General features: G+C 44.5%; 1 protein-coding gene and 2 non-coding genes across 3 annotated transcripts in view; all 3 read left to right on the plus strand.

Annotated features, from left to right (window-relative positions):
* LOC134396051 (carnitine O-acetyltransferase-like) overlaps positions 1-22,041 on the plus strand; it is a 39,381-nt gene that overhangs the window by 14,501 nt on the left and 2,839 nt on the right. The window contains exons 4-12 of the mRNA XM_063122391.1: positions 7,662-7,715; positions 8,808-8,973; positions 11,899-12,073; positions 13,285-13,463; positions 16,044-16,144; positions 17,513-17,632; positions 20,033-20,155; positions 20,502-20,637; positions 21,498-21,560. Coding sequence (XP_062978461.1) covers positions 7,662-7,715; positions 8,808-8,973; positions 11,899-12,073; positions 13,285-13,463; positions 16,044-16,144; positions 17,513-17,632; positions 20,033-20,155; positions 20,502-20,637; positions 21,498-21,560 — 1,117 coding nt within the window. The remainder of the gene's footprint in view (positions 1-7,661; positions 7,716-8,807; positions 8,974-11,898; positions 12,074-13,284; positions 13,464-16,043; positions 16,145-17,512; positions 17,633-20,032; positions 20,156-20,501; positions 20,638-21,497; positions 21,561-22,041) is intronic.
* TRNAC-GCA (transfer RNA cysteine (anticodon GCA)) lies at positions 3,083-3,154 on the plus strand. The gene has a single exon. It is a non-coding gene; the product is annotated as a tRNA-Cys (tRNA).
* Positions 4,528-4,599, plus strand: TRNAC-GCA (transfer RNA cysteine (anticodon GCA)). The gene has a single exon. It is a non-coding gene; the product is annotated as a tRNA-Cys (tRNA).

Below are 22,041 nucleotides of genomic sequence, written 5' to 3' on the forward strand. Positions count from 1 at the left end.
GATTTAGTTGCATTTTTGGTCTTCCCAATGCTCAAAGTGTCATGGTGCATAACATTTAGAAATAACATCTGTTGGAAAACTGGAAATGAATAATGAAACAGATTTATTATTTATTCATTCATTCCCCCTCCCATTTTTTTTTACAAAAGGTACACAAGACAGGTTACTAAAAATACAATACAAAGAAAGATCAAAATATATCCTAAAAACAAATGAATAAGCAAGACCACTAGCAGTTTACAACAGCAGCGGAATATCCCATAAAAATCAAGGTTCTAAAAAAGCTTTAAAAGGTCTTCACTACCTTCCTAAAAACAGGGGGCCAGATACCTCTTTTGGGTGGAAGAGCCCCTCAGACAGAGAAGCCCTCCCCAGGGGGGTACTCAACATATCTCAGATGGCAGAGGGACCCAAAGGGACATCCCTGAAGCAGAACAACGTCCCAGGATCCTATTCAGAGGAGTGGTGCACAATGCTTTCGGCTTTGATGCTGCATCTTGAGTTTGCCGGGATGTCAGGAGCTGTGCATGTGTGCACGTGCACCTACACACAGATACATGTACAGAGTGATTTAGCTGTTTGTTTGTTTATTTATTGAATACAGCTTAATATAATAAAATGTAGGGATTGGGTCCAGTATTCTGCAGAGGCACCCCCAAAAGATGTGGGAACTGATTTGGAGTTCAGAGGGGGAGGAGGCGGAAAGGGTTAGTTGAAGCGCCAAGGTTGCAGGAGACTAACGATCCCAGTGTGGAGGTTGTTCAGGCACAAATGAATCAGCTAGAAAGTAGCCAGCCAGGGCCCTCTTATTTCATGGGAATACCAGAGATGGAGGAGAAGGAGTTGGAGTTAGAAATACGAGATCCCAAGGTGAAACGTTGGGGTAGGTGAGAAGAGCAATGTCGACTTGTGAAGCATTTTAAAAGGGTTGGCCGCTCAGGGATGGTCCCTCTGGAAAGACTCACCCTAAGGGAGGATTTAACCAGCCGCTCAGATTGTCAATGAGAAGGCCTGTACCAGTTTTCACTGCAACTATCAAACATAGTGCATTAAGCAAAGGGAGTTGCTTGTAGCCGAAGTAGTCCTGTATTATGCAAAGCTGTCTAGAGACATAGGCCATGTCTACATCAGCTGTTTATTCTGGGATCGTCCTGGGATCATCCCTGTGCATCCTAATGACACACAGGACAGGGACGATCCCTCCATTTTCCTGGGATTATTTATTTATTTTTTACTTTATTTTATTACTTTTATATACCGCCCCACAGCCGAAGCTCTCTGGGCGGTTCACAAAAGCTAAAAACAGTAAACAATAAAAGTATACAAAATTTAAAAACCATCAGAGACATAAAAGCAACAGTATAAAAACAGCAGCATCCATTTAAAACGACAATTCTGGGGTCCATTAAAAAACAAACTTAGCGTTCAATGCCGTTCAATGCCTGGGAGAAGAGGAAAGTCTTGACCTGGCGCCTGAAAGATAACAATGTTATCGTTAATTGTAGAAAAGGCCTTAGTACTTAACTGTTGTTCATGGATTCTGATTGTAACCTGCTGATCTGACTGTAGCTTGCATAATAAAAGCAACTGTTTTGCACCTCAACTTCTCTGATCACAAAAGAGACCAAGGCTAGGCACTTGACATAGAATCTCTAAGCAGTTTACATATTGATATTTTTTTAAAAAAAACCAACATATAAATGCACTATTAAAAACAATTTCAACTAAAATAAGACTAAAAAGCAATTAAAAATAGTAAGATGGAGCAGCCGTATGATTAATTGTGAGGCAGAGCAAATCTGGGTGAACAAGTGTGTTTTCAGGAGGCATTTAAAACATTCCACATTTTCTGCTTCCCAAACTGCATGGGTGAGGGAGATCCAGAGGATGGGCGCCACCACCGAAAAGGCCCACTTTCAAGATATTGCCTGCTGATTCACACTCAGACATGCACATTCTCTCTCTATTTTACACGCACACACACACTCAATCGCATCCCCCCCACATACACGCACACACAGAGTTCCTCCACCCCACACATACACACACAAACACTCTCCTCCCCCTCTGCCCAGACGCATACAGCCCCCCTAACCCCCAAGGCAGGGCTTTCCCTAGCTAACACTTATCTTCCATCTCTTAAGAGAGACAAGAAATGAGGGAAGGGTATGCCTTGCTAGCCCTAATGATACCTCAGGAGACGCGTGACGGAATTTTTAAAAATGCTTTTGCTGGTGGCAAGCTAGTGAACTCCTGCTTGGGGGCTCCTTGAAAGGTTATCCAGGGTTCCTTAACAAGATCAGTGATGACAGAGAAGCATCCATGAAATGCTTGTCTTTCGGCCCACCTGTAATAATCTTCTCCTGCAGTGTGCTGCCACAGGAGATGTTGGGTGTGTTCTCAGGTGTCATCTCAGTTTTTATGATGGATAAGCTAATAAAAGAAGAGCCCCTGCTGCCTCAGACCAGAGGCCTAGCTGGTCCAGCAATCAATTTCCAAGGTAGTCAATCGAGATACCTGTACTCTGCCTTGATATCTTAGTGATATAGGGCGGGATACAAATGTTTAAATAAATGAATAAATAAATGACTGGGAAGCCTACAAACAACATGAGTGTAGCATCACCCTCTAACTCATGTCTCCCTGCAACTTCCATTGAAAGGCGCACCAATACTAGAGGTAATATATAGATGTAACTAGCAGCTGATTATGATTTATTTATTGATTGGATTTCTTAGACACATTTCTCAAAAATGATTCAAGGTGTCTTAAAATAAATATTAAAACTTTGATAGTCTTGTCCTCCATGAATTTGTCTGTTCCCCTTTTAAAGCTGTCCAAGTTGATGGTCATCATTACATCTTCTGGCAGCCCGGCATAAAGGTAGCTGTGCATGAGCTGACTGTGTGCACTAGACCTTTTTGTGATGTGCAGAAAGTTGTTTCTCAGCAGCAACATTTATGTGGGAAGAATTGCCTTGTAGGAACAATGCTTAAAAGTGTTACTCATTAAGCAGACTCATTAAGAACTATGTGGTGAAACCAGTATAAGTAGGCTTCCTGGTCAGACACATCTATGTGCTGGGGGTATAGCTCAGCGGTAGAGCATTTGACTGCAGATCAAGAGGTCCCTGGTTCAACTCCGGGTGCCCCCTCTTTTTTTAAGAATATGTTTGCATTTTTAATAGAAACACAAGCATAAATGATAGGATAAATCTCAGGATTTGGTGACAAACAGCTGTGTACTGAGGAGGTGGGTGGTATAGCTCAGTGGTAGAGTCATTTACTGCAGATCAAGAGGGTTGACACTAGACAGACAGACAGTCTTAGGTCTGCCTCACCAAATCCCCAGTCCTTACTGGGAGATTGATCAACTCTCCACCACAAGTTGATGGCAGATCAGGGACATACGGATAGGATCTCAGCTCACTTCTGGCTCAAGTCATCATCTGTCTCTCCTGGAACAAGGGTTTTTACACTCTTTTGATCCAGATGTTGGCAAGTCTAGCTCTTAATGTGATGTTTCTGAGTACGATGAGGCTGTGGATGTGAGATAACATTGCAACAGACTAAGCAATGTCTCCACCCATCCAGAAGTTTTCCCACCCATGAGAGGGTGTAAGACTTCGTCCAAATCCTGACATATCTCCAGTTGTCTGACGCAGCTGTTTACATAATTTATGGTGTAATCATAAAAAAGGCCTACAATTCCCAGCAATCCTGGCTGGGAATTGCTGAGATTGGTAGGATTTTTTCTGTCTAAATATGCTCAGGATTGTACCTTTAACCTCTTTGTATGCTTACGTAGGTATCTGTAACACAAAGAGCTACTTCCATTCACACTGAAATAAGCAAGCTTTATTGTGGATCAACACTCCCAAGGAAAATTCCCTTAAATAATCAGTTGAAACTCCCCCTTGTTTCTCTAATGGTCAACAATTGCGCACAAAACCTCAAACCATTCAGTTGAGCATCCATGATGAAACAATCCCAGGAATTCCCCGTTTCAGGGATCTCTCTGTACATCACTGTGAAGGGCTTCAAATTAAAGAGGGCATCTCTGAATGCTACAACCCCCGGCAGGAGTCCTGAACCTTTATCTGGGTTTCGGAAGAGGAAGAGGAAGAGGAAGAAGTGGAGCAGAGGAAATGGATGCTGATGAACTGTCCATGAAATTCAATTCCTGGTCCCCACTGCTAATCTTCTGCAGTATCTTGGTTGTGTTCTCAGACAATATCTCAGTTTGTGAGCGAGAGCTGGTTAGGCCTTACAGCTGTCCTTGGTGCTCTGTGTGAGCTGACTGTGTGCTCTAGACCCTATACATAATCTTAAAAAAAGAAAAATAGAGAGAGGGCATCAATGCATACATGTGCCGAAGGTTGTTCCTCAGCAGAAACTTTTATGTGGGAAGAGTTGCCTATAGGAGGAACATTTGAAAGTATTCCTCATTAAATATGTGGTAAAGAAGTATGTGGCAAAACCAGTATCCATAATAAGTAGTCTTCCTGGTCAAACATGTCTATGTGATGGGGGTATAGCTCAGCGGTAGAGCATTTGACTGCAGATCAAGAGGTCCCTGGTTCAAGTCCGGGTGCCCCCTCTTTTTCCTAAAAAGAAGAAGAAGGATTTAGTTGGATTTTTAATCCCCCTCTTCCTGAAGGCTCTTGGTGGGTAACAAGCAGAAGTACCTTATGAAAAATGATATAAAATGAACCTGTTAACTACAAATGGGTGTGATATATCTAGTATTTTTATATAGAGTTCTTGGTGACAAATTTCCGTGTACAGTGGGAGACTGTTTGTTGATCAAGAGGCTTTGGTTTAAATATTGACACACACCACTTTCTCTCTCTCTCTCTCTCTCTTTCAAGCAAATTACTTACCGGTTTTGTGAATTTTACAACAGTATAATTCTAAACAAACATTGGGTGCCTTCCTGCTCCTACCTCACTTATCATTAATGAATCAATTACATTAAAAGTTCTGAAACGCTGAAGAATTTATCTCTGAAAAGATAGCATGTCTACTTGTGTGTGTGTGAGAAAGAGGAGTTTGTTTCAAGGAGAACCTCTTGAGCAATCTGTTTTCTTTAAGATTGTTTTTCTAAACCATTTTTCTGTGAGTATTTTTTTTTTAACAAAATAGAAGAGGCGGTGGATAAAATCCAAAAAGACGTTTTGAACTTCAACTCTAATCAGCAAGGCCAATGGTCAGAAATGCTGGAAGCTGTAGTTCAAAACATCTCAAGGTAGGTCTGGGAAAATGAGTTGAAACTAGAGATGTAAAGGCCTGGGGAAAAATGGAAAAATTGTGGGGGGGACGGGACTTTTCCCCCCCTGTTTTTTTCCAAAGCCTTTTTGAGGATTTTCTTTTTTTAAAAAATGGGGAAAATGAAGAAAAATGGATTATGGGATGTTTTATTTTAGCATGATGAATAAAATCTTTAAGACAAGGTGTTCATATATTTACTTCACCAAATTATTTCTAAAAACTATGTACAGTATTAGATTATTACAAGTTCTGTGCACCAAGGACAAGCAAGTGCTAATATTGCCTTTTCTCCCAATTTTTCCAAAAATTTCTGTTTCCCCCCGAAACCCCCTGGCAAAAACACGTCCCCCCCCCCGCATGGCTTCAAAATGTCCAGAAATTTTACATCTCTAGCTGAAACCCCCAGAAAGGCACTACTAATCAATGTTGAGAATAATGGGCTAGACGGAAAAATGGTCTGACTCAGTATAAGGCAGTGTCCTATGTTCCTAAAACTGGGGTGCCACCACAGAGAAGGCCCTCTCTTCTTTGGAAGGGGCCATAGCTCAGTGTGATAGAGCAGAAGGTCCCAAGTTTGATCCCCAGCATCTCCAGGAAGGGCTAGAAAAGAATCCTACCTGAAACTCTAGACAGCTCCTGCCAATCAGTGTCAACAGCACTGGGCTAGTGGGACCAAAGGACTGGCTCAGTGTAAAGCAGCTTTCTAGGAAGGCACCAGGTTGAGGAAGGCTGACGTAGCACAATGTCCATTTTTGTGTCTGGTTGGCACTGGAGCTCCGTTTTCAGCTAATTCAACCTTTCGCAGGCTTTAGTGTTTGGAGCTATCGCCTATTTCCTTTTCAGCTATTTCCTTTTTCCTTTTCTTGGCCGCAAATCCCGCCTTGCAAATCCCGATGGCCTAATATAGATTAAAATTGACTTGTGAAATGTGGCCCAGGTGGAAAGAAAGGGGAAACAAATTCTCAGGATGCTGAACTTTTTATTCGTAGGTTGAAAAGCCCGACGCGTTTCGGCCTGTAACAATCTGAGAAATACATTTTGTTGATAAGAAGTTTTTTGCAGACATCTCCCTACAGCCCCTTGAAGAAGGCCTTGAAAATATACAGGCCGAAACGCGTCGGGCTTTTCAACCTACGAATAAAAAGTTCAGCATCCTGAGAATTTGTTTCTCCCTTCTTTTCACCTGATTTGGGTGCTTTTCTCCCCCCCTGTTTTTGAAATGTGGCTCAGTCATCGCTGAGCCTTGAGCTGGGCAAAATGTAGGGTTCTTAATAGAAACGCAAGTGTTCAGAGAACGAGAGCCAGCCAGAATGATACCGCTGCAGCCAACCATTTATTATTTTTTCTTAAAAAATAATTAAAATGTTTTAGTAAATCTCAGATTTGACAGGACAGAATGATATAAAGCCTGCTCCACTGCTACCCCAACAGAGGTGTGGTGTTTTCATGGCTATCTCCCCACTTTTGATCAGATTTTTTTTCCCCTTCAAAGGTGTAAATAGACAGAGGTGTTTGTGCTTTTTAAGGATACTGTTCAGAGCGATATCTGTTGAGAGAGATCTCTGTGCATTTGATGAAGTGTATACCAGTCCAGGGGTTTGGAACCTCAGTTTGTGTGTGTGTGTGTGGGGGGGATTTTGGCCCTCTGAGGTTCCCCAAACACCCATATCCTCTGACCCCATCTGGTTTCCCCTGATTGCCAATCATTTTGGTGACTTTCCGACTCTTGTGCAGTTTTTTCCCCATTCCAAAAGGTTGGAATTCCTCTTTTAAGGCTTAGTGACTGGCAGTAAGAGGTTTAAGCTGAGATCGGCTGGTGTTTTGGCCCCACCCCTTTTGCCTTATCACTACCTCCCTTTAATTTTGGCCACACCCACCACTGGAATTCAGCCCTCAAGAGCTCGGAAATCGAATTCAGCCCTCAGTCTGAAAGAGATTTCCTGACCTTGCTCCTAGTCCTTGAAAGCATGTGCCATTATAAATGTGTTGGTCTTTAAGGTGCCGCAAGACTCTCTAATAATAATATTTATTTATTTATTTATTTATTTATTTATTTATTTATTTATTACATTTTTTATACCGCCCATAATGATGATGATGATTTCTAAAAAGACTGATGGAGCATGCAGAGTGCTTTTTCCCCTTAACAGGCAGCTTAGTTTTAAAAAGAGCAGAGTGCCTCTGAGCATGTGCAGAGCAGCCCTCTCTGAACAACTAAGAGTTTCTAAGAAAGGTATCCTCTTACCGTGGAATTGATTGCAGGACGTCAAGGGATAGCTGATGTAGGGTATGTTACCCAAGAGCGGGATAGGACAGCGGAGGGGCTATTGGTGCTCAGGGGGTTCTCTCTAGAGGTTTTAACCTGGGATTTCTTCTCTCTCCTGAATGTAGGTTTACAGCAAAACTCATTGCTGGTGTGCTGGATTTCAAGGCCAAGATTGACTAGTGAGTACCTGGATTGGGGAAGTTGGGATGCGCAGAGATGCTCATGTAGGGCGCAGTCTGCTGCCGATTGAAATTGGGGGATGTCCATGGAATGGTCCATGGAAGCCTTCTTCTGCCAAGAGGCGAGGAGGGCCTTCTTGCCACCCTTCTGCACCTGGTCAGGAATCTAGGGGAGCAGGTAAGTGGCCAGATTCCCCTTGCCACTGGGCAAGAGAGCATGGACAGCCAGCTTACCAAGGAGTTACAGGTGCACTGGGGTAAATTGCCACTTGGTAAATCGTCATCTGTGTTATCAGATTATGGGATGACGATAATTGGTTTGTGGTAGAGGGAGAAGTTGTTCAACAATGAAAATTATATATGCTTTTATTTCACTTTGTTTCAAGTTATGTAACCATTTCAACATATAACCAAAAGATCAGCAGTATACAGTACATGCCATTTGTCTTGCATTGTTTGATATGCCCGTCGACCGGGAAGACTTGAGATTAGTCATTTGACTGTAAAATGTTTAATCTTCTATTGCCACCAATAACATCCCTATTTCAGGTTCCAGTCTTGATTTGGGGAAAGACGTATTAGTAGCTGTCCACAACTTGTGTGTGTGCACGGCCCTTGTTCAGAAGACACCTTAAACCACAGCTTTAATTACGGTGGTTAAGCCAGAAAGCTGAGCTGTGTTCAGAAGACACTTTAAACCACGACTTTAACCACGGTGACTAAGGCAAAAAGTCTTCTGAACACGGCCCGGCTTTCTGGCTTAACCACCATGGTAAAAGCCGTGGTTAACATCTCTTCTGAATGGGGTGTGTGTGTGTTATACAGGGCAAAATAGGATACAGATTAAAGTGAGCATGTGTTTGGCATCTGACCTTGAAGTGCAATTTGTACCTCCAGTAGGGGGCAGCCTGTAAGTTAGTGGTTGGACAATTCCTACCTATATGCCAGTGCTGAGATAACGGGAGCACTTATAGGTGAGAACTGGGGGGAATAGCAGAGCTAAGGTGATCCTAGTACCCAGAGCAGCAGCTACCTTATGGACAGAGATTTGAAACACCCTCACATGCTGATCTGGTTTTCCTCTCATGCCAGCCAGACCCTGTTGGTTGAATATTCCCGGGGCTACCCTCTCTGTATGGATCAGTATTCCCGCCTCTTCGCCTCGTGCCGACTTCCAGGACCAAAACACGATTCCGTCTTGCTGCCTCCTCCAGGCCGGAGACCCGCCACCTACATAACCGTAGTCCGCAACTTCCAGGTATTTACCCCCATCCTGGTATAACTGCTAAAGGCCAGGGCTGCTGAAAGGTATTGTATGCCCCTGAAACATACGGTCCCAAACTCATCCACTGTGCAGCCATGGAGAGAGGCAGCTCTTTCAGACACAGGAAGGAAAACCTGTTTCCCTAACGTTTTTCAAGTTTTTTATTAAAAATATTTTTGGAAGAAGTCAGGGATTGGAGAGCTTTATGGGCGTCGTTGAAGGCGCCCATGGGGACCCCGATATAAACTTCATCCAATATCAGAGGCAGTATGCTGGGGAATATGAGCAGAAAGGTACTATTTTATTTATTTATTTATTATTGCGTTTACATCCCGCCTTTTTTCCTCCAAGGAACCCAAGGCGGTGTACATAATCCTCCTCTCCATCTTGTCCTCACAACAACAACCCTGTGAGGTCGGCTGGGCCGGGCTGAGAGTCTGTGATTGGCCCAAAGTCACGCAGTGGGTTTTCATGGCTGAGTGGGGACTAGAACTCGGATCTCCCGACTCCCAGTCTGACACTTTAGCCACTACACCACACTTTTTCACTGTTCGGCTTGTGCAGAATTCCTGTAGGCATCTGTTTGGCCCCTATGGGAATAGAAACTGGATGAGATTCTGGATCAGAACAGGATTCTGCTTATTATATTGTTATGACTCATGGGAGGATGTGATCTCTGAGGTATTTTGTGGCTTTATAGCAGCAGAAGGCAACCTGAGGGCCTCATCCTAGTTTCATGTGGGCCTTCTGCATGCAATGACCTCTGGCAAGGGCGATCTGTCCCTTCCTTGGCAGCCTGCTGGGTGGGAAGCAAAGGGATGAGAAGGAAAAAATGGAAAAACCAGAAAAAGAGAGGAAAATGAGATGAGAAAACGGGTGACCTACACCTAAGAAGGGCCCTGCTGGATCAGACAAGGGTCCATCTAGTCCAGCACTCTGTCCGCACAGTGAACAACCAGCTATCCGCCAGGGATGAACAAGCAGGACATAGTGCAACAGCACCCTCCCACCCATGTTCCCCAGAAACTGGTGCACATAGGCTTATTGCCTCAAATACTGGAGATAGCACACAACCATCGGGGGCAATAACCATTGATAACCTTCGCCTCCAGGAATTTATCCAACCCCCTTTTAAAGCCATCCAGATTGGTGGCCATCACTACATTGTGTGGTAGTGAGTTCCATAATTTAACTATGCACTGTGTGAGGAAGTTCTTCCTTTTATTTGTCCTGGATCTCCCACCAATCAGTTCCATGGGATGACCCCATTGGGTTCTAGTATTTTGAGAGAGGAAGAAAAATGTCTCCCTATCCACATTCTCCATACCATGCATAATTTTGTACACCTCTATCATGTTTCCCCTTAGCCTCCTCTTTTCGAAGCCAAATGATCCCAGTTGATGTAACCTTCCCTCATAGGGGAGATACTCCAGCCCCTTAATCATTTTAGTTGCCCTTTTCTGCACTTTTTCCAGCTCTATAATAACCATTTTTAGGTGTAGTGACTAGAACTGTATTCTATGCGTTGTCGCACCATAGAGTTGTATAAAAGCAGTATGATACTGCCTGTTTTATTCTCAATTCCTTTTCTTATAATGCCTAACATAAGGAATGGGGCCCTTGACAGAAAAACGGTCCCGTCCCCCCGTTTTGTAGGTTGAAACTATTGCCTTGAATTATGTCCAGAAAATAACAGCAGAGGAGGCTCGACGTCAGTGGGATGTTGAATCGGCTCCGGGTTTCAGTCAGAACTCTAAAGGAGCGTCATACCTTGGATAGGCCCTTCAGAGTTCTGACTGAACAATTACCAAAAATGGTTCTGTCCTTAACCACACTCAACAGAGAAGCAAAATAGGTATACTACAGTACGCTGTGTGTATCCAAGCCTAACGAAGGAGTTGGCTGCGGTGTTTGGCTTGCAAAAATTGGCTTTAAACAAGAGTCCTGTGTTTACTCTGTGGTACAGTGTACAAATGCTCCAGACAGAAGAAATCTATTTTCTCTGGCACAGGAGGGAATGGTGTGGTTTCCTTTCCCCCTTCATGCATCTAGATACTAACCGCAGGATGAAAAATAGGGAAATCTGCATAAGCTAAGATTCACTGGTCCTATTTTGAGAATTTAATCGCACGAATTGGTTGTTGTGCTACATCAGGAAAAACTTCCTGACTGTTAGAGCAGTACGACAATGGAACCAATGACCTAGGGGAGGTAGTGGGCTCTCCCACACTAGAGGCCTTCAAGAGGCAGCTGGACAACCATCTGTCAGGGATGCTTTAGGGTGGATTTCTGCATTGAGCAGGGGGTTGGACTCGATGGCCTTGTAGGCCCCTTCCAACTCCACTATTCTATGATTCTATGATATATGGTTTCTAATTTTCCCCACTGATGAAGATGACTTCATCACTGGGTTTGGATCAACATAATTCGAAGCCATATGGGGGAGATTCGTTCAATATGCATCACAACCGAATGTACAACAATGTATGCCTGTTTCAGCTCTGAATATATGGACATTGTAACAACAAAAGAAGGAATACAGAACATTTATGATTTGGGTTTTTTTGTTTTTATTTCTTTTCTTTTCCTTTTTGTCTCCTTTTTAAAAACTTTTCTTTTTTTACTTTCATTAAGCCTCTTTCCCCTAGAAGATGTATCAATCAACTTTAATTATTTTCCTTGTACGTTATACATATTCATATAACGGTTGGTTTGATATTAATTGTTAGGGGATTGTTTGTATTCCTTTTTTTGTATCACTTTAAATTAAATTAAATTTGGGGAAAAATCAGTGGGTTTGGATATTTTGTATTGATGGTTCTGACTGAAATCCAGAGCGGACATTGGAGCCACCAGCCTCCACTGGCAAACTGTCCCTTGCCTCACCTCGCTTCTGTGCCACTTTCATTCTTCCCTCAGTTCTTCCAGCTCGAAGTGTACAACAGCGATGGGACGCCTCTCACTGTGGATCAGCTCCACTGGCAGCTCGAACGGATCCGTGCCCAGTCTTGGAAGACGGATAAGGAGCCCCTGGGCGTGCTGACCAGTGACCACCGACACACATGGGGACAGGCCTACACCACTCTAATGAGAGGTAGGTGTACGTGGGGGGAAGCAGACTGGATTAACTATAACGTTGAGCGCGCTGTGGCCGGGTGCTCTTAATTCGGTGGTCTGAGAGCTCCCCAGTGGCTGTCTGCAGACAAAATACTTAACCCGTGGTTTGCTTTAAGTACGATTAAGTGTTGCATCTGAATATATCTAAGGTCCTCCTCCAAGTGCCTACTCCCAAGGGAAGCTCGGAGAATGGCAACAAGGGAGAGGGCCTTTTCAGTGGTGGCCCCTCAATTAGGGAATGATCTCCCCAACGAGGCTCGCCTGGCGCCAACATTGTTATCTTTTCAGCGCCAGGTCAAGACTTTTCTCTTCTCCCAGGCATTTAACAGTATATGCTGAGTTTTTTAACTGACCCCAGAATAGTTCTTTTAAATGGAAATTGTCTATTTTTGTTTGCATTTTATGCTTTTTCTGGTTTTAAATTTTGTATATTTGTTTTTAATGTTCACTGTTTTTAACTTTTGTAAACCGCCCAGAGAGCTTTGGCTATGGGGCAGTATATAAACGATGATGATGATGATGATGATGATGATGATGAGGATAATAATAATATCTAATCCAGGGGTGGGGAGCCTTTTTTGCATTGGGTGGGGCTAAACGCACGGGGCGGGGCCAAGAACAGAGAAAGCAAAGTGGGCAGGGGCAAGACGTAATTTTTACCTATTTGGACATTTTCTCCACCACGCATCCAAAACACATCTTAAATTCTATGCCTGTCTACTCAGGAGTAAGCCCCAATGTAGCAGCATTCAGGCATGCAAAGCACAGCTGAATTCTAGAAACCCCGTGTGGTGTAGTGGTTAGAGTGTTGGACTGGGACTTGGGAGATCCAGGTTCTAGTCCCCATTTGGCCATGGAACTCACTGGGTGACTTTGGGCCAGTCATTGACTCTCAACCTAATTTACTCACAGGGTTATTGAGAAGATAAAATCGAGAGAAGAAGGATCATGAGAGCTCCCCAGTGGCTGTACATCAGCCTTCCTCAACCTGGGGCGCTCCAGATGCTGGCTGGGACATTCTGGGAGTTGTAGTCCAACACCTCTGGAGCACCCCAGGTTGAGGAAGGCTGCTGTACATGGACAAAACACTTAACTGTGGTTTGCTTTAAATACAGCTCAGTGTTGCATCTGAATGCCTAGTGGTTTGCTGGTGTGACCTTGTGGGTCTCCTTCCTCCTCCATCTCTAGACAAGCTAAACCGGGAATCGGCGCGTGCCATCCAGCGTAGCCTCTTCACTGTCTGCCTGGACGCGCCTGTCCTGAAGGTGTCGGACGCACGCGCGGCAAGCCGTCTGGCGGCGCAAATGTTGCATGGCGGTGGCAGCCACTCCAACAGCGGCAATCGCTGGTTCGACAAGACTCTGCAGGTGAGAATAAAATCAGGGCGAGAGTAGGGCTTATTCCATTAGGAAGCATAAAAGTGGCCATGACCTCTGTGTTGAGACTTTGAGCAATTAAATGCTGAGGATGTAAATTTTCCTTCTTTTTATCTTGATATAAGAAGATTAAGACCCAAATGATGTGTGAAAGTGACCTCTAAGTGCTTCTCTGAAATTGAATTCGGCCCTCAGGTTTCCGTCTCCTGCATTAAAAAAAAACCTCCCTGCATGAAGAAAACTAGCAAGCCAGGGTGAATGCTAGACTAGAACCCAATTTTCTGTGTTTAGAGATTTATATGTAGGAAAACATTCAAGTAAAAAGCCGCTGACTCCTTTCTGAAAACATGCAATGGAGTAAGTGCTGCATTTTGTAACTTCGGCCCTAAAAACGGCACCGTTTAAAAAGAGCAGGTAGGAAATTTCATGTGCTCCCCCACATTAAAACTGCCTGGACATAAATAGCTAGAATACCTTTCCCTGAAATAGAGGATGGGTGAATCAGTCTATCTATCCCTGTTTTTTACATACTCGTATAGGCACACACACACACACACACACACACACAGATATTCAGCGATTTCAGTTCTCCAAGTGCTGGGCCTTATGTTGACAAAATGCCACCAACTATGTTCAAGATGGACAATCTGGAAGCTTGGGGTATCCCCAAGGTTTGAAGAAGAACACACATCCTTAGTAAAAAAAAATCTGTGGAGGTGGGGAGGAAGCCCAAAACAACCCAGTGAGGAATGGATGTGCCCAGGGGTCACGGAATACTGACTGAGCATTGTGGGGGTGAGGGGGCGAGGGGGCATGAAGTGGCTGGCATCCTGAACAGGGAACACACCACGCTGCAACATTTTGTTGCAGCTCCAACTTGTCCTGCTGCTACTCAGACATGTTTCCATCCCAGGTGAAATGAGCCAGTTGCCTTCTGCCAAATTGTGTTTGTCCCTTCTTCCACACTTCTCTCTCTTCAGGCTGGCAACTGGAGGGCCAGGCAGCATATTTCACAGGGCTGTATTTGGCTGGAGGCATCCATTTGCCAAGCCTTTGTTTCAGTATAGTTTGATGAGGTTTGGCAGAACTTCCTTGGATCTCTTTGTGGGAAGAATTAATTTATGGGGCGTTTGTTTACCTGGAGCCTCTGACTCAGAAACTTTCTCTCCACCACCACCACCGGCTTTCCTTTTCTTCTCTCTCCTATGCCACTCTTTTTTATTATTATTCTTTTTTAATATATCTTATGGTTCAGGCATCCTGGGGCTGAGATACTGAGAGAATAGAAAATCATGTAAGATGGGCGAGGTATAGTTCTATGAAGAAACGGCGGGTGAATAGGAGAAAGGAAGGGAAAGACACTATTATTATTACCATCATCATTAATGGCAAAATTATTACTATTATTGATGATAATAATAATAATAATAATTTTCTCCATCTCTAATAATACTAGAACCCAATGGGGTCATCCCATGAAGCTGATTGGTGGGGGATTCAGGACAAATAAAAGGAAGGACTTCTTCACACAGCACATAGTTAAATTATGGAACTCACTACCACAAGATGTAGTGATGGCCACCAATTTGGATGGCTTTAAAAGGGGGTTGGATAAATTCCTGGAGGCAAAGGCTATCAATGGCTACTAGCCCTGATGGTTGTGTGCTATCTCCAGTATTCGAGGCAGTAAGCCTGTGTGCACCAGTTGCTGGGGAATATGGGTGGGAGGGTGCTGTTGCACCATGCCCTGCTTGTTCATCCCTGGCCGATGGCTGGTTGGCCACTGTGTGAACAGAGTGCTGGAGTAGATGGACCCTTGATCTGATCCAGCAGGGCTCTTCTTAGGTTCTTAATAATTGCAACATATTTATAGTAATTTCATCCTTTCAAAGTGCTGCATTATCCTTAAAACAGCATGAAAGGTAAGACAGTATTATTTATAAGTAAATAAATATCCCCCTATATTGCAGATCAGACAACTAAGGCTGAGTGCTTCGTCACCTAGGGCCAGATCTAAACCAAGCAGGATATAACACTTTGAACATGGTTTGAAAACAGTTTATGGAACGTGTCTTATGGGCCCCCAACAGTTGTCAGTGCATTTCAATACCGTTATAAAGCAGTAGTGTAGATCCTGCCCTTGCTTGTTCATGACAGAAGAGAGATTTGAACCAGGGATTTCTTGATTTAATAGCTCAGTCTTTTGGTCACTACATTGCATCAGCACTCGTTATAGACCAACTGCTTTGGAATGCATGTTATTTTATGTATATAATTTAAAATCAAATAAAAACTTTGAATAAAAAAACATACATACACATGTATTTGAATTACCATTGTGCAATCTTTAGGTGGAACTATATATTTTATTTTTAAGGCAAACACTCTCAAAAAGCCATACTCTCTCCATTGCCATCTGTCTGTCTTTTTTTCTTTTAACCTCCTTCTAGCCACTGTTTTATTGATCTATTTGGTTTTACCGTAATTGATTTTATTTTATTGTGCACTTCTCCGCTTGGTGTGAAGCAGTTTATACATTCTATAATCTTTGTCCTTTTTCCTGACTCTCAGTTCATTGTGGGAGAAGATGGCTCCTGCGGGGTGCTTTATGAACAAGCCGTCGCTGAGGGGCCCCCCATTGCCACCATCATTGACCACATCCTTGACTACTGGTAATGCACCCTTGAGTGAGGGAAACGGTGGGGGGGAGAATTTTCCAGGTTTAACTCTCGTGTGTGTAGGCAGGACCTCCCATTTGGCTTTCGGCAGAGGCCGCATTGAGGAAGAAGAAAAAATAGGAGTTCCATTTGAGGGCGGTGGGTGCTTGTGGCTGCTTAAAAAATGTGAATTAATTTCAGGAAATTTGGCTGTGTTCATAGGGGGTCAAAAATACCAACGTATTTTAGCTTAAAGTTCTTACTGAAGGATAACTACGCCTTAAAAGAGGCATTTCAATCTTGTGGAGTGGGGGAAATGGCAGAAAAGCTGAGAAATTATCAAATGATTGGTGGTTTGAGGCAGGGGAAGGATGTGGCATTTTGGGGATCACCAGAGGGCCAGATTGGGACCCTGAAGGTATTTGGCCAGGAGGGAACGAGGTTCCATACCTCTGCTCTAGAGACCCAGGCCGATATATGCCCTTAATATATTTTGTTTTTTATTTGTTACTTTATATCCCGCCTTTCCTCTCCATTTTATCCTCACAACAACCTGGTGAAGTAGGTATGGTTGAGAGTCAATGACTGTCCCAAAGTCACCCAGTGAGTTTCATGTCTAAGTGGGGACTAGAACCCTGATCTCCCGAGTCCCAGTCCAGCACTCTAACCACTACACTACACTGGCTCTCGCTGGTACATTAGCTAATTTTTTGTACTTGGTTACAGTTGTTATTGGGTGATACGAAGGGCCACATTCTCCAGCCCAGCCCTCCTAAGTACATATATTTGGGTGGATGTGCAGCTTCAATGTGTGATACGGAATGTGATGGGCCCAAATGAGAAGGGGCTCTTCAAGAATACTTGCTTTGGAACGTGGAGCATGGTCTCATGCATGTGACTTTGCTGGTGCCTCCTTCATGTCTTTCGGAGGCAAGATGTGTCTTCTGGGGGCTCCCCATTCGCTTGACCTGTGGCTCTGGGCCCAGTCTGCCCCACGACCCAGAGACAGAGGGCGGGGGGGGGCAGAGGCTTCTGCTCCTTTTCCTAGTTCCAGTCACTTCTTGAACACTTGGAGAAGATAGGTGTGTGGGCAGTAACAGCCAGAAGGAGCAGCAGCCAAGTCTGGGGGCTCTGGAGTTTGGTGGTGGGCCCCCAGCTGGAGTGTTGCCTGTGGAAGACCCTCAAGAGCCCCGAACATCTTGTATTTAAACGGTGGAAGGCAGAGCAAAGAAGGGAATTGTACTTTCTGTTTTGAGATAGTAGGAAGAGGATATAAGAGAGAGAGAGAGAGAGATGGGTCTTTCCTATGATTTAACCTGTTACTTTCCTTAAGTACATTTTAGAGCATCCATATTTTTTTCCTCCCTCCACCCCAAATTCCAGCAAGGATCCTGTCCCAGTACGTGCCCCGCTGATCCCTCTACAATTGCCCAAAAAACTCTACTTCTACTTCACTCCAGAAATCAAACGTGACATCGAGCATGCCAAGCAAAACCTGGACATGTGAGTACGTGGGGGCCTGTTTTCGGGATGGGTTTTTGTAAGGGCGGGAGGGCCTTAGGCGAATTGGAGGCCCTGCTGCAGTTTCGTCTCACGCCTGGCACTGGGGTTTCTTTGAAAGCTGCCTGCAGTAGCTCAGGGAACACTATACTGTTTTTTCTCCTCAGGAAGCAGGGAATGAGCTTCCCCTCCAGGGTGGAGAGAAAGAGAAGATTGAGGGAGGCCTAGTTGCCATGTGGAGAAGAATTCAGAATATTCTCTGTAACCCCCCCCAAAAAAAAACCCATGCGTTGGACTACAAGTCCTATTGTCCCCAGCCACCATGGCCATTGCTAGGGATGGGAGTTGTAGTACTACACATCTGGAGGAACCAGGTTCGGAAAGGCTGCTTGTACTAATAGATTTTTTTTTAGGTACGGATGAATATGAGGTTAAGAAGGAATGAGGGAGGCTATGTCTCTACAATCTGTTTCTGCCTCCATTTTTATATGGATGGCAGTAGACAAGAAACTGCCATTTACACAGAATATAGTACACTTAAGACCACGCAGGAAGTTGCCTTATGCACATCAGATTGTTTGTCCATCTAGTCCCAATATTGTCTACTTCTACGGTCTCCAGTGTGGTGCTCCATGGGCATCAATGTGCCTGCGAACACTTATATTGGCCCCTGTCAGGCTCCCTCTCACTGCTGATTTTTACTTTATGTCTTAGTATTTTTATTTTTTTATTATTTTCATTATTTTAAACTGGGAGGTTGCCAAGCTGCAAAACAAAATGCTGCCCTCCAGCAGCACCTTCATTTGGGTTCAATGGGATGGTTTTGTGTTTTGTAACTCAGACCCCACATCTGCCTTAGGTTCTTGGACAAGTTACATTTCTCTTAGTCTCACCAGCTTGCCTTCTGGGAAATGAGCGTTTTGTGACAGGCCATGCCCACCCTGGCAGCCATTTTGTGAACGAACAACCTACCCACCCCACTGCCCAACATTTCAAATTTGCTCACTGACCCAGAAAGGTTGGAGACCCCAGCATTACAGTAATTAACATGAGGAATTCCATTTGTGAGGGATGTCAGGAGATCAATATAACAGTACAACTCTAGGGGAAATGATTAATTCCAGAGTCCCTTTTGGTTCTGGACATGCCTGTTTTCTCATATAGGCCCGGACCTGAAAAGGTTGTGTGCCGCTGTTTTAGGGAAAGTCCTCACAAGGCAGCTTACAATAAAAAATGTTCAAACAATTGGCAAATTATGTAGTAAAAATAGCATTAGATTAAAATCATATACAGGGTGTAAAGGAAACCACACTCAGCCCAGCTCGCTGATCACTGGATTTTGCACAGATCTAGGAATAATGCACACAGCTCTCAATTTTGAAAGGGTTAAGCCAACCTTTTATTGATACAGGCAGGTTACAAGGCAAGCATTACATCAGATTAACTACTAAAATTTGATACATAAACCCTGAACCCCAAGCCAGCAACTAAAACATGGTTACAGAATATACTTCACCGCAGCCAGGTGCCCATCAGCTCAGCCCCCCCCCCCCCCGTCTGATTTTTAGAAGGTACTTTCAAGGCCTCTGACTAGCTCACTCCTCCCCCCTCCCTCCGGAAGGCCAGTTCCTCTTTCAGAGTTGCAATTTGCCCCAAGGTCACTGCTCTCGCCTCCACGGAGCCAGATGATGGCTTTCCGCCTACAAGCAGGTGGGGAGATAAGCGGCCAATCTGCAATTCTATAACAGACAATGGACAGAATACATTTTAAAAACAGTAATTCTGAGTACGCTTTAACCCCTTCCTTACACAGGGGGCCTGCAAAATAAAATAAAACCATTAAGGTCTGTCTGAAGCCTTCAAGAGTGTAATTGTTGAGACTGTGAATTCCACATGTAGGGAGTCACCACTGGAAAAGAGCTTGTATCCACCAACCTGATCAACCATAGTTGGCAGGCCAAGACCAGGGCATCTGAGACTGATGTTAAGAATGTGATTGCCTTAAGATCAGTACACAGTCTACTGATGCCTAATATAGGTGTAGGTGGCTCTTCAAACAACCTGGTCTCAAACCGTTCAGGATTGGGGCCGGAAAAGAGTGAGTAACGAAGGCTACTCGCGCAAAATTGGTGCAATATGATCAAACTGCTTAGCTTCCCCCAAGCATTCTGGCGACTGAATTTTGCACCACTAGAATTTTCTGCTAAAATCAATAAAAATAGTATTAAAAAAAAAAGAATTTTCTGCTGTGTTACACCACAGCTTTTAAGCTAGCCTTGGTAGGAGGTGGAGGGGAAAGCAATGTAGTGTACGTCAGGCATAGCAAGAATGTGAAGGGAGAGGCCTGTAAGTTCAAACAGGTGTATTGGCTGATCTGCCTGCCTGTCTTTTTCTCTCTGCCAGTCTCATCACCGACCTGGACATCAGCTGCTTCACTTACCCTGGGTTTGGCAAGGAACTGCTCAAACGCCACAAGCTGAGCCCAGACTCTGTCCTGCAGGTGGCACTGCAGCTAGCCTATTACAGGTGAGGTGACTGTCTAGCCAGAGGGTGCATGACCACTGGTTTGAGGGGAATCAGTGTGTTGGGTATTATCCACTTTCTAAAAAGAGAATTGGGCAACTTCCAGATATTTTGGCTTACCTCTCCCATCATCCATTACGATTGGCTATGCTGGCTAGGGCTGATGGCAACGGTAGGTCAAAACATCTGGAAGGCCACAAGCTGCCCACCCCTGAGCCAAGACAAAATTGAAGGATATGCTTTTGTGTGTAGTAGTAGTACTCATTTAAGGGGTGTTTATGTGTGTGTGTACCATGATGTGTGGGAGGGCTCTGTGCGTACTTTTGTCTATCTGCTGTCCTTTCCTCAGGGCACATGGGGAACTGTGTCCTACCACTGAGTCGGCCTCTCTCCGTCGCTTTCACCGTGGCCGAACGGAGACCATACGCTCCACTACCTCTGCTGCGCTGGCCTTCGTCCAGGGTATGGCTGATGACAACTGCCAGGTATTCAACTCCCTCACAATCCCCTGCTCCCTAATGAAAATTGAAAGTACAGCCGTAGGAGGACACGAGTGTTGTGATGAACATTGACTGGCTGTTAACTCATGACGTCTCTTGCCTTGGGGGCGCCGGCCTTACTGTTAAGTCCACCTCAGTCAATGAACAAGGGCAGGGAGTTTGGCAAAGCATTGGAGGGCTCTGTGTTCCCTGTGGCCTGCGCTGCACCACTGCAGTAACCTGCTGCCATGTGCAGTCCTGTCACAATCTTATTCTTTGCCTCCTCCAGTAAAGCAGAAATGTAGAAGCTCAGGCCCAGGGGCAAAATCCAGCCTTCCTGGGGTCCCAATCCAGCACTCCAGGGTTCAACTATCTGGCCACCCCTTTTCTCCCCATCTTTTGACGATTTCCTGGCTTTTGTGCAGTCGCACACACACTACAAGGTTGGAATGCCTCTCCTAAGGCTTAGTTACTGGCAAAAAAAAAAGCTTCAGGCTTAAATATGCTGCTATTTTGGCCTTTGGCCCTACCCACCAGTGGAATACAGCCCCCGAGAGCTTCTCCCAAACTTGAATTCAGCCCTCAGTCTGAAAGAAGTTCAATAAACTTGCAGTAAAGCGTCTTCAGCTGGCCTTGGGGCAACCATGAAAATCTACCCTTCCTTAGACTCTCTTTTCCCTGGGACCTGAACTGTGGAGTGCCAATGTTCAGCCCTAAGACAGCTCTAAGCATTTCAACAGTAGGCCATTATCCTGCTGTCAGGCTTTTCTTGCTTTGTGGGAGACTTGGGGCTTCTTGCGGTCTGCCATGCCTTGGCAGCCTCCTCACCCATTTGTGATCCCATTTCCTCCCTCTCTCTGCACTAGGCCCCAGAAAGACTGTCTTTGCTGAAAAAAGCAGTTGAGGTCCACAGCACCCTCACAGAGCAGGTAAATATCTTATCGGAGATCCTCCAATTCTGCTGTCGTAAATCACGGGAGTTGAGAGATAAGCAGCAGCTAGTGTGGGTCATTAAACAGTCCAAGGTCACTATGCCAAAGATATCCGTCTGAAGCCAAGGAAAACAAAACCAGAACTAGGGACGCACTGTATAATAGTCAGAGTCATTCCAGCTTCAAGAATAATCTAAGCTGGGTCCAGGAGCTGGCGGGAGCTGGTGCCCAGAGAGCTTTCGCTATGGGGTGGTATATAAATGTTAATAATAATAATAATAATAATAATAATAATAATAATAATAATAATAGAAGAAGAGCAACTGGGGACAATGGTGGTGATTCACTGAGGGAGGGGGCGCATTGAGGGTGCCTTGCCCAAGGGCCCCTCAGAAACCTGAAAGCCGGCATTGACAATTGTGGTGCAAAGTAGAAAAAACAGTGGGAGATCTGTGGCTTATTTTAAAGGGGCAAATGA

Source organism: Elgaria multicarinata, chromosome 3 (genome assembly GCF_023053635.1).
Source record: "Elgaria multicarinata webbii isolate HBS135686 ecotype San Diego chromosome 3, rElgMul1.1.pri, whole genome shotgun sequence".
In the NCBI taxonomy this organism is placed as follows: Eukaryota; Metazoa; Chordata; class Lepidosauria; order Squamata; family Anguidae; genus Elgaria; species Elgaria multicarinata.